The following is a 13,357-nucleotide window of genomic DNA, read 5'->3' as shown; positions in this document are numbered from 1 at the left end:
TGAAAAGAAATGAGATAACAAATCTGTGATCTTAGCGCATCTTTGCAATTCATCTGTTCTGTCATATTTGAATGATATAAAATTGCATCATCTCTCACCTTCTGTATGAAGTACTCTTTAGCTTCTGACATGTTTTCATTTGCATGCATTTCACAGGTCCTAAAAATTTATTCCTATTTTTGGTACAATTTGTATTTTTCCTAGAAATGATTGTATTACTAGCATTTTTTATTAACTCCTTCCTACATACATGCACAGAGAAGAATGTTTACCACTCACTAATAAATCAATATATACTTAACTAAAGGCATAACTTTATTGATATGCTAACATTACCCTATATATTAAAACTAATAAAATATTAATTATACACATCAAGGCTGTATATTGTCACCCTGCTTATTTAACTTATATGCAGAGTACATCATGAGAAATGCTGGACTGGAAGAACCACAAGCTGGAATCAAGATTGCCGGGAGAAATATCAATAACCTCAGATATGCAGATGACACCACCCTTATGGCAGAAAGTGAAGAGGAACTGAAAAGCCTCTTGATGAAAGTGAAAGAGGAGAGTGAAAAAGTTGGCTTAAAGATCAACATTCAGAAAACGAAGATCATGGCATCCAGTCCCATCACTCCATAGGAAATAGATGGGGAAACAGTGGAAACAGTGTCAGACTTTATTTTTTTGGGCTCCAAAATCACTGCAGATGGTGATTGCAGCCATGAAATTAAAAGACGCTTACTCCTTGGAAGAAAAGTTAGGACCAACCTAGATAGCATATTCAAAAGCAGAGACATTACTTTGCCGACTAAGGTCCATCTAGTCAAGGCTGTGGTTTTTCCAGTGGTCATGTATGGATGTGAGAGTTGGACCGTGAAGAAGGCTGAGCGCCGAAGAATTGATGCTTTTGAACTGTGGTGTTGGAGAAGACTCTTGAGAGTCCCTTGGACTGCAAGGAGATCCAACCAGTCCATTCTGAAGGAGATCAGCCCTGGGATTTCTTTGGAAGGAATGATGCTAAAGCTGAAACTCCAGTACGTTGGGCACCTCATGAGAAGAGTTGACTCATTGGAAAAGACTCTGATGCTGGGAGGGATTGGGGGCAGGAGAAGAAGGGGACGACCAAGGATGAGGTGGCTGGATGGCATCACTGACTCAATGAATGCGAGTCTGAGTCAACTCCGGGAGATGGTGATGGACAGGGAGGCCTGGTGTGCTGCGATTCATGGGGTTGCAAAGAGTCGGACACGACTGAGTGACTGAACTGAACTGAACACTCACATTTTTCATTTTAACCATTTAAAAAAATACATCGCCATAAATTTCTCCTTTAAGTACCATTATGTTATAGATTCAAATTCATCTAATTTTAAGTGCTTACTAAATACTTTTATTTTTGTTTTTCTTATTGTTCAGTCACCCAGTCATGTCTGACTCTTTGCAGCCCCATGGACTACAGCACACAAGGCCTCCCTCTTCCTCACCTTCTTCTGGAGTTTGCCCAAGTCCATGTTCATTGCATTGGTGATGCCTTCCAGCCATCCCATCCTCTGATGCCCACTTCTTCTTCAAGAGTCACATCATAGACACTGAGAGATCTACTAAGCTACTCTTGTGTCTCTTCATACTGCTTTAACATCTCTGGATACATCTTTGCTTTATAGCAATAACCTGTGTTTTAGAGCCATCTTGCATTTTCTTGCTCTAAGACATCCAAGGATTTGATTTCTTTCATCAGCATGTCAGAGATCTGAGTCTTTGTTCTGGAGATAGGCATAAGAGTTGATGGTTGACGCAGCTGCGGCTATGAACCATCTTGGTAGTATGGAGCTAGAAAACAAGTTTAAAATATTGATTTCCCACTGATTTTTTATACAAGAATTTCATTTTTAAAAATTTTGAAATTGAAGTATACTTAATATACCATGATGTGTTAGCTTATGTGTACATGAGGGCTTCCCTGATGGCTCAGGTGGTAAAGAATCCACATTCATTGCTAGAGAACTGGGTTCTATCCCTGGGTCAGGAACCTGCCCGAGAGGAGAGAATGGCAACCCACTCCAGTGTTCCTGCCTGGAGAATTCCACAGACAGAGCCACCAGATGGGGTCACAAAGTGTTGGACAAGAATAAACAACTAAACAATAACATACATGTGTGTATGTGTGTGTGTGTGTATACATTTGTCTTCATATTCTTTTCCATTGTAAGTATTGCAAGGTAACAAGTATAATTCTCTGTGCCATACAGTAGGTCCTGTATACCTGTTTTCTGTATAGTAGTGTGTATGTACTAATCCCAAACTCCTAATTTATACAAATATTATATTTTGCTTTTGTTGAGTGGGAGTTTGATTAGTTGCTATGGTTTCTATTGCACTGAAGAAAAGGAACTGAAATTTCAATATTCAAAACTTTTGGTCATGTTATTCTACTTGATAAGTTTAAGTCCGCCTCTTTGCATTTGTCCAAATAGTCTTATGGCTTCCTCAACCCCCACAACTCAACATTTCCTAACTCTCCCTTCAGTTCAATTCAGTTCATTTCAGTTGCTCAGTCATGTCCAACTCTTTGTGACCCCATGAATTGCAGCACGCCAGGCCTCCCTGTCCATCACCAACTCCCTGAGTTCACCCAAACCCATGTCCATTGAGTCGGTGATGCCATCCAGCCATCTCATCCTCGGTTGTCCCCTTCTCCTCCTGCCCCCAATCCCTCCCAGCATCAGAGTCTTTTCCAGTGAGTCAACTCTTCTCATGAGGTGCCCAAAGTACTGGAGTTTCAGCTTTAGCATCATTCCTTCCAAAGAAATCCCAGGACTGATCTCTTTTAGAATGGACTGGTTGGATCTCCTTGCAGTCCAAGGGACTCTCAAGAGTCTTCTCCAACACCACAGTTCAAAAGCATCAATTCTTCGGCGCTCAGCCTTCTTCACAGTCCAACTCTCACATCCATACATGACCACTGGAAAAACCATAGCCTTGACTAGACGGACCTTTGTTGGCAAAGTAATGTCTCTGCTTTTGAATATGCTATCTAGGTTGGTCATAACTTTCATTCCAAGGAGTAAGCGTCTTTTAATTTCATGGCTGCAATCACCATCTGCAGTGATTTTGGAGCCCCCCAAAATAAAGTCTGACACTGTTTCCACTGTTTCCCCATCTATTTGCCATGAAGTGATGGGACCAGATGCCGTGATCTTCGTTTTCTGAACGTTGATCTTTAAGCCAACTTTTTCACTCTCCTCTTTCACTTTCAGCAAGAGGCTTTTCAGTTCCTCTTCACTTTCTGCCATGAGGGTGGTATCATCTGCATATCTGAGGTTATTGATATTTCTCCTGGCAGTCTTGATTCCAGCTTGTGCTTCTTCCAGCCCAGCGTTTCTCATGATGTACTCTGCATAGAAGTTAAATAAGCAGGGTGACAATATACAGCCCTGATGTACTTAAGGACTAATAAAAAGATCACTTCCTCCAGTATGTCATCCACATCTCCAGTTTTTTGTTGTTCAGTTGCTCAGTTGTGTCTGACTCTTTGTGACCCCATGGACTGCAGCACGCCAGGCTTCTCCATCTCCTGGAATTTGCTGAAACTCATGTCCATTTAGTTGGTGATGCCATACAACCCTTTCTTCCTTTGTCATCCCCTTCTCCTCCTGCCTTTAGTCTTTCCGAGCTTCAGGGTCTTTTCCAATGAGTCAGTTCTTAGTATTAGGTGGCCAAAGTATTGGAGTTTCAGCTTCAGCATCAGTCCTTCCAATGAACATTGAGGATAATTTCCTTTAGGAATGACTGGTTGGATCTCCTTGCAGTCCAGGAGACACTCAAGCATCTTCTCCAACACCACAGTTTGAAAGCATCAATTCTTTGGCACTTGGCCTTCTGTCTGGTCCAACTCTCACTACCATATATGACTACCAGAAAAACCATAGCTTTGACTAGAATGACCTTTGTTGGCAAAGTAATGTCTCTGTTTTTTAATATGCTGTCTAGGTTTGTCATAGTTTTTCTTCCAAGGAGCAAGTGTCTTTTAATTTCATTACTGTAGTCACTGTAGTGATTTTGGAGCACAAGAAAATAAAGTCTGTCACTGTTTCCATTTTTTCCCCATCTATTTGCCATGAAGTGATGGAACCAGATGCCAGGATCATAGTTTTTTGAATGTTGAGTTTTAGGCCAGCTTTTTCACTCTCCTCTCTTACTACCATCAAGAGGCTCTTTAGTTCCTCTTTGCTTTCTGCCATGAGAGTGGTGTCATCTGAATACCAGAGGTTATTGATATTTCTCTTTGCAATCTTGATTTCCATTTGTGCTTTATCTGCCCTGGCATTTTGCATGATGTACTCTGCATTAAAGTTAAATAAGCAGGGTGATAATATACAGCCTTGATGTATTCTTTTCCCAATTTGGAACCAGTCCATTGTTCTATGTCTGGTTCTAACTGTTGCTTCTTTACCTGAATACAGATTTCTTAGGAGGCAGATAAGGTGGTCTGGTATTCCCATCACTTGAAGAATTTTCTACAGTTTGCTGTGATGCACACAGTCAAAGGCTTTAGCATAGTCAGTGAAGCAGATGTTTTTCTGGAATTTCTTGCTGTCTCCATGATCTAGCAAATATTGTTAGTTTTAATATGGTTCTTCTGCCTTTTCTAAATCCAGCTTGTATATCTGGAAGTTCTCAGTTCACATACTGTTGAACCCTAGCTTGAGAGACTTTTGAGCATTATCTTGCTAGCATGTGAATTGAGTGCGATTGTGTGGTAGTTTGAACATTCCTTAGCATTGCCTTTCTTTGGGATTGGAATGAAAACTGACCTTTTCCAGTCCTGTGTACTGCTGAGTTTTCAAATTTGCTGGTGTGCTGAGTGAAGCACTTTCACAGCATCATCTTTTAGGATTTGAAATAGCTCAGCTGGAATTCCTTCACCTCCAAATAGCTTTATTCATAGTAATGCTTCCTAAGGCCCACTTGACTTCACATTCCAGGATGTCTGGCTCTAGGTGGGTGATCACACCATCGTGGTTATCTTGGTCATTAAAATTTTTTTTTGTATAGTTCTTCTGTTATATTCTTGCTACCTCTTCTTAATATCTTCTGCTTCTGTTAGGTTCATACGTAAGATGATAGAAGACCTGGGTTCAAACTTTTTTTTGTGGGGGGCGGTGTTCAAATTTTGACTCTTCCACTAAATAGCTTGTGACATCAGACAAGTTCCTAAGGTTTCCTGAGCTTCTCAGACTTGGTGGAGTTAATAACAGGGCCATTATATTAAATGAGATAATGAATGAGAGGTATTTCACATGGTTCTCGGCATGGAGTCGGCTCTTCATAGGGTGGCTTGGCATTACTGTTATTCAGAATGAATGGGAGTGGAGCTGAGTAGTAGCCACATCAACACTGGTAGGTAGGAGATGAGTGGCAACATAATAGAGTAAGTACAATGCATGCTTTCATCTGCAGAGTTGCACCACTAACTGATGGCGGTTTTTCCTAAGTCCAGTCTGTCTACTGACACTCAACTTACCGTTTTTCTACTCTTCAGTTCAGTTCACTTCAGTTGCTCAGTCATGTCCGTATCTCTAATTATCGTTCCTATAGTCATTCAGTTTTTTTTTATTTTCAAGTTATAAAGAACTTAAGTAACTTTCCCCAGGTTGATTACTCAGTAAAGATTAGAATTCATCTTTTGAATTCCAGTTCATGTACCCTTTCTCTGCTGGGTATCTTATGGTTCTATGGTTCTATCATATGGTCTATATTAGGAAAATGTATGAAGGTCATAGTTAATAAACTTAGGATGCATTTCTTAACCCACAAAGTCTGTTTAAACAGATTGTTGAAACATTTGTTGCACATATTTCTTTAAGAACTATTTTAAGTAAGATCTTGCTTATTTATTACTTTGCTTGCTTCTGAGCAGGTCTGGGCCCACAAAAAAATTATTTTATACTAGTTGGGCAAAAGATCATCTTGGAATGCTGCTGACCTAACTAGGAAAGGAACTTGAGTTCTTGTGAGGTCTCCAGTCATATTTAGGTCCAGAGAGGTTCAGATAACCATCTGTGAGTTTTGCTTTCCCAGTATACTTCAGGCATAGTCTTTGAACGAGTATTCTGTTGTTAGACTGAAAGATTCCTTTTGTCTCTTCTAATTATGTGTTGGCACCCATCTGCACATTTGTTCAATTTCTATGGTTCCCTGCTTAGATTACAACATTTTTTGACTCAGAGTAGTTATAAGTAATGTTTTAATCATCATCACAATGAGAAGAAATACTATACTGAAGAAAAGGCAAGAGTTTATTGAAATGTAATATTCTGAAGTTTTTAGTTAAATGAAATTATTGTGAACTCAAGCTCATTGGCTGTTAGGGAATAATATTTGTTGAATATAGTTACCCATAGTTTTCAAATGCTGCAGTTTATTGTATTTACCAATTTAGTTTGCCAAAAGTGGGAAAAACATATTTACCTTCATTTCAACATTTACTGAGTTAATCAGCAAAATAAAGAAAATCTATATCACATGAAAACTAAATATGTTTCTTCAGACAATAAAAAGAGATTCGGTTCATTTACTGTGCTACTATATAAATCATTTTGAATAATACTGAAGAATTTGTTGTATTATTTCATGACATAATGATTCTCATTAAAATAATCACAAAACAAACTATTACTAAGATCCTGGCTGATAGGAAAAAAGGATGTATTATATCAAGTTAGACAGTGAGACATACAGTTGAAAATGTATCCGTTTAGCTTCTTGGAGTTATGCTAGGAAGCTAAAAATGATGCTAAGATTTCTTAATTATTATGTAAGAGAAAATAAGTAAAAATGGGTGATTAACAGTATGTTACAAAATTGAATGCAGGCTTTAGAAAATAAATTATCTGAGATTGTTGACACAGAACCTAGGGAAAATATGACCAAACCATAACCAACAGACTAAATTTAGATTTCTTGATACTGAATTTAGGGAAATTTTGAGTAATGCCTGAGACTACTAAATTAACCCGTCAATACTTGGCCAATGTATGTAAAACCTTTAACAATGAAACCTTACAGAATTGAAGCTGCTTTCTCCCCTGTCCTGTTTTTTCAGCTCCATACCCTGCCCTGCCCTCAGGGCCACCCCTCCAGCTGAGATCACTACTGTCCTGGTGTCTTGTTTTCTTTTTTACCCTTCAGCGAAATGTGTATCCAGTAACAAGATGTAGCAAGCTTTATGTAATTAAAAATTTTCCATTTGTTGTAGCATGGCATGAATATCATTATCAAACTTGATTTTTTTTTACTCATTGTCATGTTTTTGGATCCATCCATGTTGAAAAATATTGAAATAGTTCATTCTTTTTAACTACTGGATAACATTTTCATTCTGTGAATTATACTTTGTGTATCCTTTTGTTTATTGAAGTATATGCATAGATTATCTCCTGACATTGATTTTCTAGTAAGATGCTCTCCCAGAGAGAGTAAAGGTGTTGAAGAAAGACCGAAAAAAAAAAAAATCTCGTGGTAATCTAATGTAAGAATTTAATTCTGTAATTATACAGACTGTATCTTTAAATGTCTATTCATTTCTGTAATAGTGTGTACGAATGATGCTATTTCTTAATGTCAGAATTATTTTAAAATAGAAATCTATTCGTAATTATCGTCCCCCCCCCTTTTTTTTCTCATTGGCAGATACCTCAAAGTGAAATAGATTTTTTTGTGGAACTGTACGAAGTAACAGCTGGAGCAGCTCTAAACAACAGTGCCAGATTTGCACAGATTAAATTATTACAGCGTGATAAACCTCCAAGTCTTGTGTACTTCTCTGTGGGTTCTCGACTGCCAGTGGCTCATAAGAAGGCCACTCTCATTAGTCTGCAGGTGGCCAGAGAGTATGGGACAGGACTAGTGATGTCTGTCAACTTCAGCACCCAGGTAAGCAGGCAGCAGGTATTAGCACACAGGAAGCTCTTCTTCAACACATATGGCATGTGCCATGAAACAGAGAAGATGCGAAATATTATTTTCTGATGATACCATCATAACTCACATGTTCATTACATTAAGCTTTATCTTTGGCCCAGTTCCATTCTTTTCACTTGGGTCATGTTTTAAAATGGTAGTCTATTGTCTTTTTGTTTCTTTTGGAAAAGTTGATCGTACAATGCAAAATGTCTTATGTACATGTATCACCAATTTTTCCAAAAGAAACAAAAAAGACAAAAAGACTATCATTTTAAAACATGACCGAAGTGAGAAAAACCTGTAGAGATTTAAAATTTCTTCAGGATGTAACTGGGTAAGACCAGATACAAAAAGTGTGGGTCTTTGTTCTGAGTTTTACCTGAACTAGTTGAAAATCTTCTTCAGGACTTCAAATACTAGCTGTGTGTTTCCTGTGATTTTGTGTTTCTTCAAATCCATGGGTTCAGGAGACTGTCTCACAGCTACTTTTAACATCCTTTCTATTAGGTGACATCAAGTGAAAGGGAGGAAGCAGTATGTTTTAAACTTTATTTTAGGAGCAAAGCTCTAATATATTGAAACAAAGCTGTCCATCTGCTCCCTTTGAAGCACGATTGTGGAGATTGGAGCTTGCCCACCGCAGCCCTCTGTTTGTCCCGCCCCTGGACTTGTATAACTGCCATTCTGGACAGTGCTGCCATTTCTTTTGTTTCAAGATGTCAAGCTTGGTGATACTTTAGGCCTCAGGGTTTCTAAGTTGTGGTTTTACGCCAAGTGCTGTTTAGTGTGTGCTTGGTTGTGTCACTGTTGAGTGGCTCTAATACACAGAACATTCTGTGCATAAGACACAACATATGTGCCACCAGTTTGCTGTAGCAATCCTGTGAGTCAGGGATTGGAGGTGAGGACGGTAGCTGTGGGTAGTGAGCTGTCCTGGAAGCTTGCCAGGAAGAAAAGTTGTCTTTATAACAGAGTCTGCAGCTTGGCAAGCCAGAAGATGCAACTCTGTCACATGAGACTCTAGAAATAAACTCCATTCTAAATAGCCCTGCAGTGGTATGAGCATGAAAAGAAGTATTTTGATTCATTGGGAGATTTTAGCATTTTTCCTTTTAAGCATTTAAGATGGTAAGAGAAATGAGAAAAAAATATGTGTTCTTTCTTCTCCCATGAAATATATATCATCATATGCTCTCTACTTTGTAGGGTAGAAGAATGGAAGAAGTGATAAAAAAAAAAAAAGATTTGAGACCCATTTTAAACTAGTTCATACACTCAGTTGGAAGGGGAGTTGAAAATGCCAAAAGAAGAATCTGAATGCCAATATCTCTATCATACTCATTTATGTTCTTTCTAGATTATTCACAAATGATTCCTTGTAAAACACATGCTGTCACTAGCATGTAACTCATAGCATTTTAATAGCACTATAAAAATCAACATAGAGGAGCCCTGTGGTGATGAAAATGTATCTTGACTATATCAACATTCATATCCTGATTGTGATATAATTATGTAAGATGTTATTAATATCTATGAAGGATATTAGGGAAGGGTAGAGGAGACCACTGTTTTCTATTTCTTGTAAGGGCATGTGAATCTGTAATTATGTCAAAACATAAGGATTAATTTTAAAAATTAGAAAAAATTTACCTCTCTGGTCTGATGTTATTTATTTTCCTGTTGCTTCATTGCTCTTGCGTTTTCTCTCTTTGAATGCTGGGGATATTGTTAGAAGAGAAAGTCATATAATTCAATTTTCCAAGTAGCTAGTAAGTATGAGAAAATAATTATGAACCAAGTTGCTATTCTGTTATAATAATACTAATCTTGATTTTATGTTAAACAGATTTTAATAATGTAGTTAAAACAATAGCTGTAGTATACATACAGTATACTGACCTCCAGTAGGTCAGCATTCCCAGTATGTACATACTATAAGTTCCTATATATCTACATATTTCTGATCTAAAGGTAAAGGATATAAGGACTTGAGATAATGAAAATATCACTCATTCCAGTTATCTTTAAATTAAATAGGCCTGTAGCTAAGCCAAGTTTGAAAACCAATTTCAGATATTTCATTTGTGTATGTATGTACAAGAAAGAATATGTCTTCCTTCTTATTCTCACATTGGTTATTCCATCAAAAGCTGTTTGTTGATTTTCACTGTTGCTTTTAAATTGCATAGTGCTTCTTCTTTGTGTTTGTTACCTGTTATTTTACAAACATGAGAACATTTTGATTGTTCTAGTTCCTTTAAACGTCTATATTGTGAAATTCTATGAATTCTACCAAAAAACAGTGAACAGAATGTGTATGTGCAGTTTACAGTCATAAAATCACCACCACGTAACTTAGGAAATGCAGCTTTATCAGATGCTTAGCACTAGCTGCCCTGAACCTTCTCTCATTCATTCCTGAGAGGGTAGGATAACCTCTCCGCATCTTGCAGATAACCTCTATCCTGAATTACGTGATGAATTACTACCTTGCTTTTATTTATAGTTTTACCACAAACCATATGCTGTTTAGGTTTACCTGTTTTGGTAATTATGGAGATGAGATTCTTCCAGTATTGTCTCACGATGTGCTTTTTTCTGTTGTTCAGCAGCATATTTTTGAGAAACACCTGTGCTGATGTATGTAGTTCTTTCATTTCTGACTCCTGTATGGTTACCTCAATGGATAGTTTTAATTTCTCCATTCTGAAGCCAGTAGACTTCTGTGTTGCTTCCTTCAGCGAGTCTTTCCCTCCAGCCCCCACCATTATGCTGCAGAGACTTTTTTTTTTGTCCCCTGCATTGGTAGGCAGACTCTCTCTCTCTCTTTTTAATATAAAATGTCTCTAATAACTTTATACTGTCATACATTTATACATAATATTTTTGAGACACTGGGTTAGGCAGTGGTTGTGTTAGTCACTAAGTTGTGTCCAACTCTATGACCTGGTGGACTGTAGCCCACTAGGCTTCTCTGTCCATGGGATTTCCCAGGCAAGAATACAGGTGCAGAGACTCTTGAAAACCCTTTACATTCATTGATTTTTCACTTTTTGCCACCCTTGGGCACTTCTGCCTCTGGAAGCCGGCTCTTCTCCTGTGGGCATCTGGAGTACCACACTTTCCCACTGTTAACTCTTTTCTCTCTGGCAACCCCTTCCTGTTGCTTGTGTTAGTCTTTCTGACCGATAAATATTGGGGTCCACCTATACTCACTCTGTAGGCTAGACCATCCCTACCTGTTTTCTTTAAATATCATCTGTAAAATGAGAACTCCTGAATTTTTATCACTAGCGTCTTCACCACCCCATCCAGACTCATTTATCTGATTGCTCTTGCTTTGCATCTTCATTTGATTTGTCAAAAAAGCATCTCAAGCTTAATATATATAACATGTATATAATGGATAACTCTTATTTCGCCCTTGGCAATATTTCCCCTAGTTTACTGCCATTCATCCAGGCAAATAGCTTGGAATTATCCTCATTCTCCTCTTCTTTTACATACAACACTGAATTAATCAGAAACTCCTGCTGACTCTACCTTCTAAATACATTCGGAGTCTGAGCTTTTCTCACTCTCTCTACTCATACAACCAAAGCTACCGTTATTTCCTTTTTCTGCAGAAACTAATATAAAAATCTCCCATCTCTTCTCCCTGCTTCCATCCTCTCCCCCTGCTGCAGCCTAACTGTCCACAAGAGCCAGAATGCTCCCGAAAATATGAAATAAAGTGTGTCACTCTCCTGCTGGAATCCTCCAGTGACTTCCTGGCACACTTTGTATCAGGGACGTATATGATCTGACGCACATCTTCAAACTGTTAGTCGGCTCACCACTGGAGAAGTTCTGTGAGGCAGTAATGACATTTCTTCTCTAATTCTCTTTCTTGATCTATTCTAAGGCATCTATCTTTCTTAACCTCATCACTGTATGATGTGTATTTCTCTCTCTAATTTATCTTGGGAGATTAGAAAATTTATAAAACTCCATGTTTTTTTTTTATTAGAAAAACACAACATGGTTATATTTTAATACACAACTGAAAGACAAAACACCATAGTAAATTGACAGGAATAAAATACAGTGTTTCGGGACTTCCTTGGTGGACCAGTGGCTAAGGCTGAGCTCCGAATGCCGAGGGCCTGGGTTCGATCCCTGGTCAGGGAACTAGATCCTGCATGCCATGACTGAGAGTGCATTTTACAACTCAGGGTCTTGCGTGCCACCATGAAGATGGAAGATCCTGTGTACTGCAACTAAGACCTGGCCACAGCCAAACAAAAAAATTAAATACCATGCTTCATTTGCATTGCATGACAAATGATTAACATTCTTTGTCATAAATGAGTTCTTAGAAACTGGTAGAAAAGACACTGACTGATCAAAGAAAATGGAAAAAGAAGAAAAGGAAATAACACAAGTGACTAGTAAGGATTAAAGCGTATGTGAAGGTGACTGAACTGAACAATAAAAGGAAAAAAAAAGCCACTTGTTTGTAATATCATAATTACCAAAGATTACAAATCTGGCATTTGTGTAGTTTGAGGAAGTAGAGCCACATTGACACTGGAGGACAAGATCGGTGAGGTCCCCATAGTCAGGAAACATCTAGTGTGGACTCAAAATCTATAAATTTAAAGCAACACCTGTCTTAATACTAGCGTTGTGGCCCATCAGATTGTTTTAAGAGAAAATTGGTTCCGGACGAGATCAGAGGTTTATGGTTTCACTTAAGTGATGCTGTCTAATTTCTAGGAGTTGAGGAGCGCCGAGACCATCGGTCGTACTCTCATATCTCCAGCTATTTCTGGGAAAGACTTTGTGAGAACTGAAGGCACATTGACCTTTGAGCCTGGCCAGAGAACCACTGTCCTGGATGTCATCCTCACGCCAGAGACAGGGTCTTTGAATCCATTTCCTAAACGCTTCCAGATCGTGCTTTTTGACCCAAGAGGGGGTGCTGGAGTTGATAAAGTGTACGGCACCGCGAACATCACTCTCGTCTCTGACACGAACTCCCAGGCCTTTTGGGGGCTTGCGGATCAGCTGCAGCAGCCCCTGGGCAGTGACATTCTCAACAGGGTGCTCCACAGCGTCAGCGTGAAAGTGGCCACAGAGAACACAGATGAACAGCTCAGCGCCGTGCTGTATTTAATAGACAAGGTAAGAAGCCCTTGCGAGTGTTAGCAGTTTCATACTTTTTTTAAAAGACCAAAGCTACATACAGTTATCGTATCAGTTGTAATGAATTTCTGTGGTAGAGTCAAATTTGTGAATCTCAGAGTGGAATTCACCATATCTGACCCTGTGCTTTTGCTTGGATGCGACTGGTGCTGGTTTGGAAGCTCAGAGAAGGATGAGTTCCCTACTGCAGCAGTAA

The 13,357-nt window shown here is 38.7% G+C and overlaps 1 protein-coding gene across 1 annotated transcript in view; it reads left to right on the top strand.

Moving 5' to 3' along the window:
* ADGRV1 (adhesion G protein-coupled receptor V1) overlaps positions 1 to 13,357 on the top strand; it is a 546,035-nt gene that overhangs the window by 219,962 nt on the left and 312,716 nt on the right. Inside the window, exons 77-78 of the mRNA XM_040241540.1 lie at positions 7,699 to 7,941; positions 12,733 to 13,140. Coding sequence (XP_040097474.1) covers positions 7,699 to 7,941; positions 12,733 to 13,140 — 651 coding nt within the window. The remainder of the gene's footprint in view (positions 1 to 7,698; positions 7,942 to 12,732; positions 13,141 to 13,357) is intronic.

Source organism: Oryx dammah, unplaced genomic scaffold (assembly GCF_014754425.2).
Source record: "Oryx dammah isolate SB20612 unplaced genomic scaffold, SCBI_Odam_1.1 HiC_scaffold_5, whole genome shotgun sequence".
NCBI lineage: Eukaryota > Metazoa > Chordata > Mammalia > Artiodactyla > Bovidae > Oryx > Oryx dammah.
This window is presented reverse-complemented; position numbering and strand designations above follow the sequence as displayed.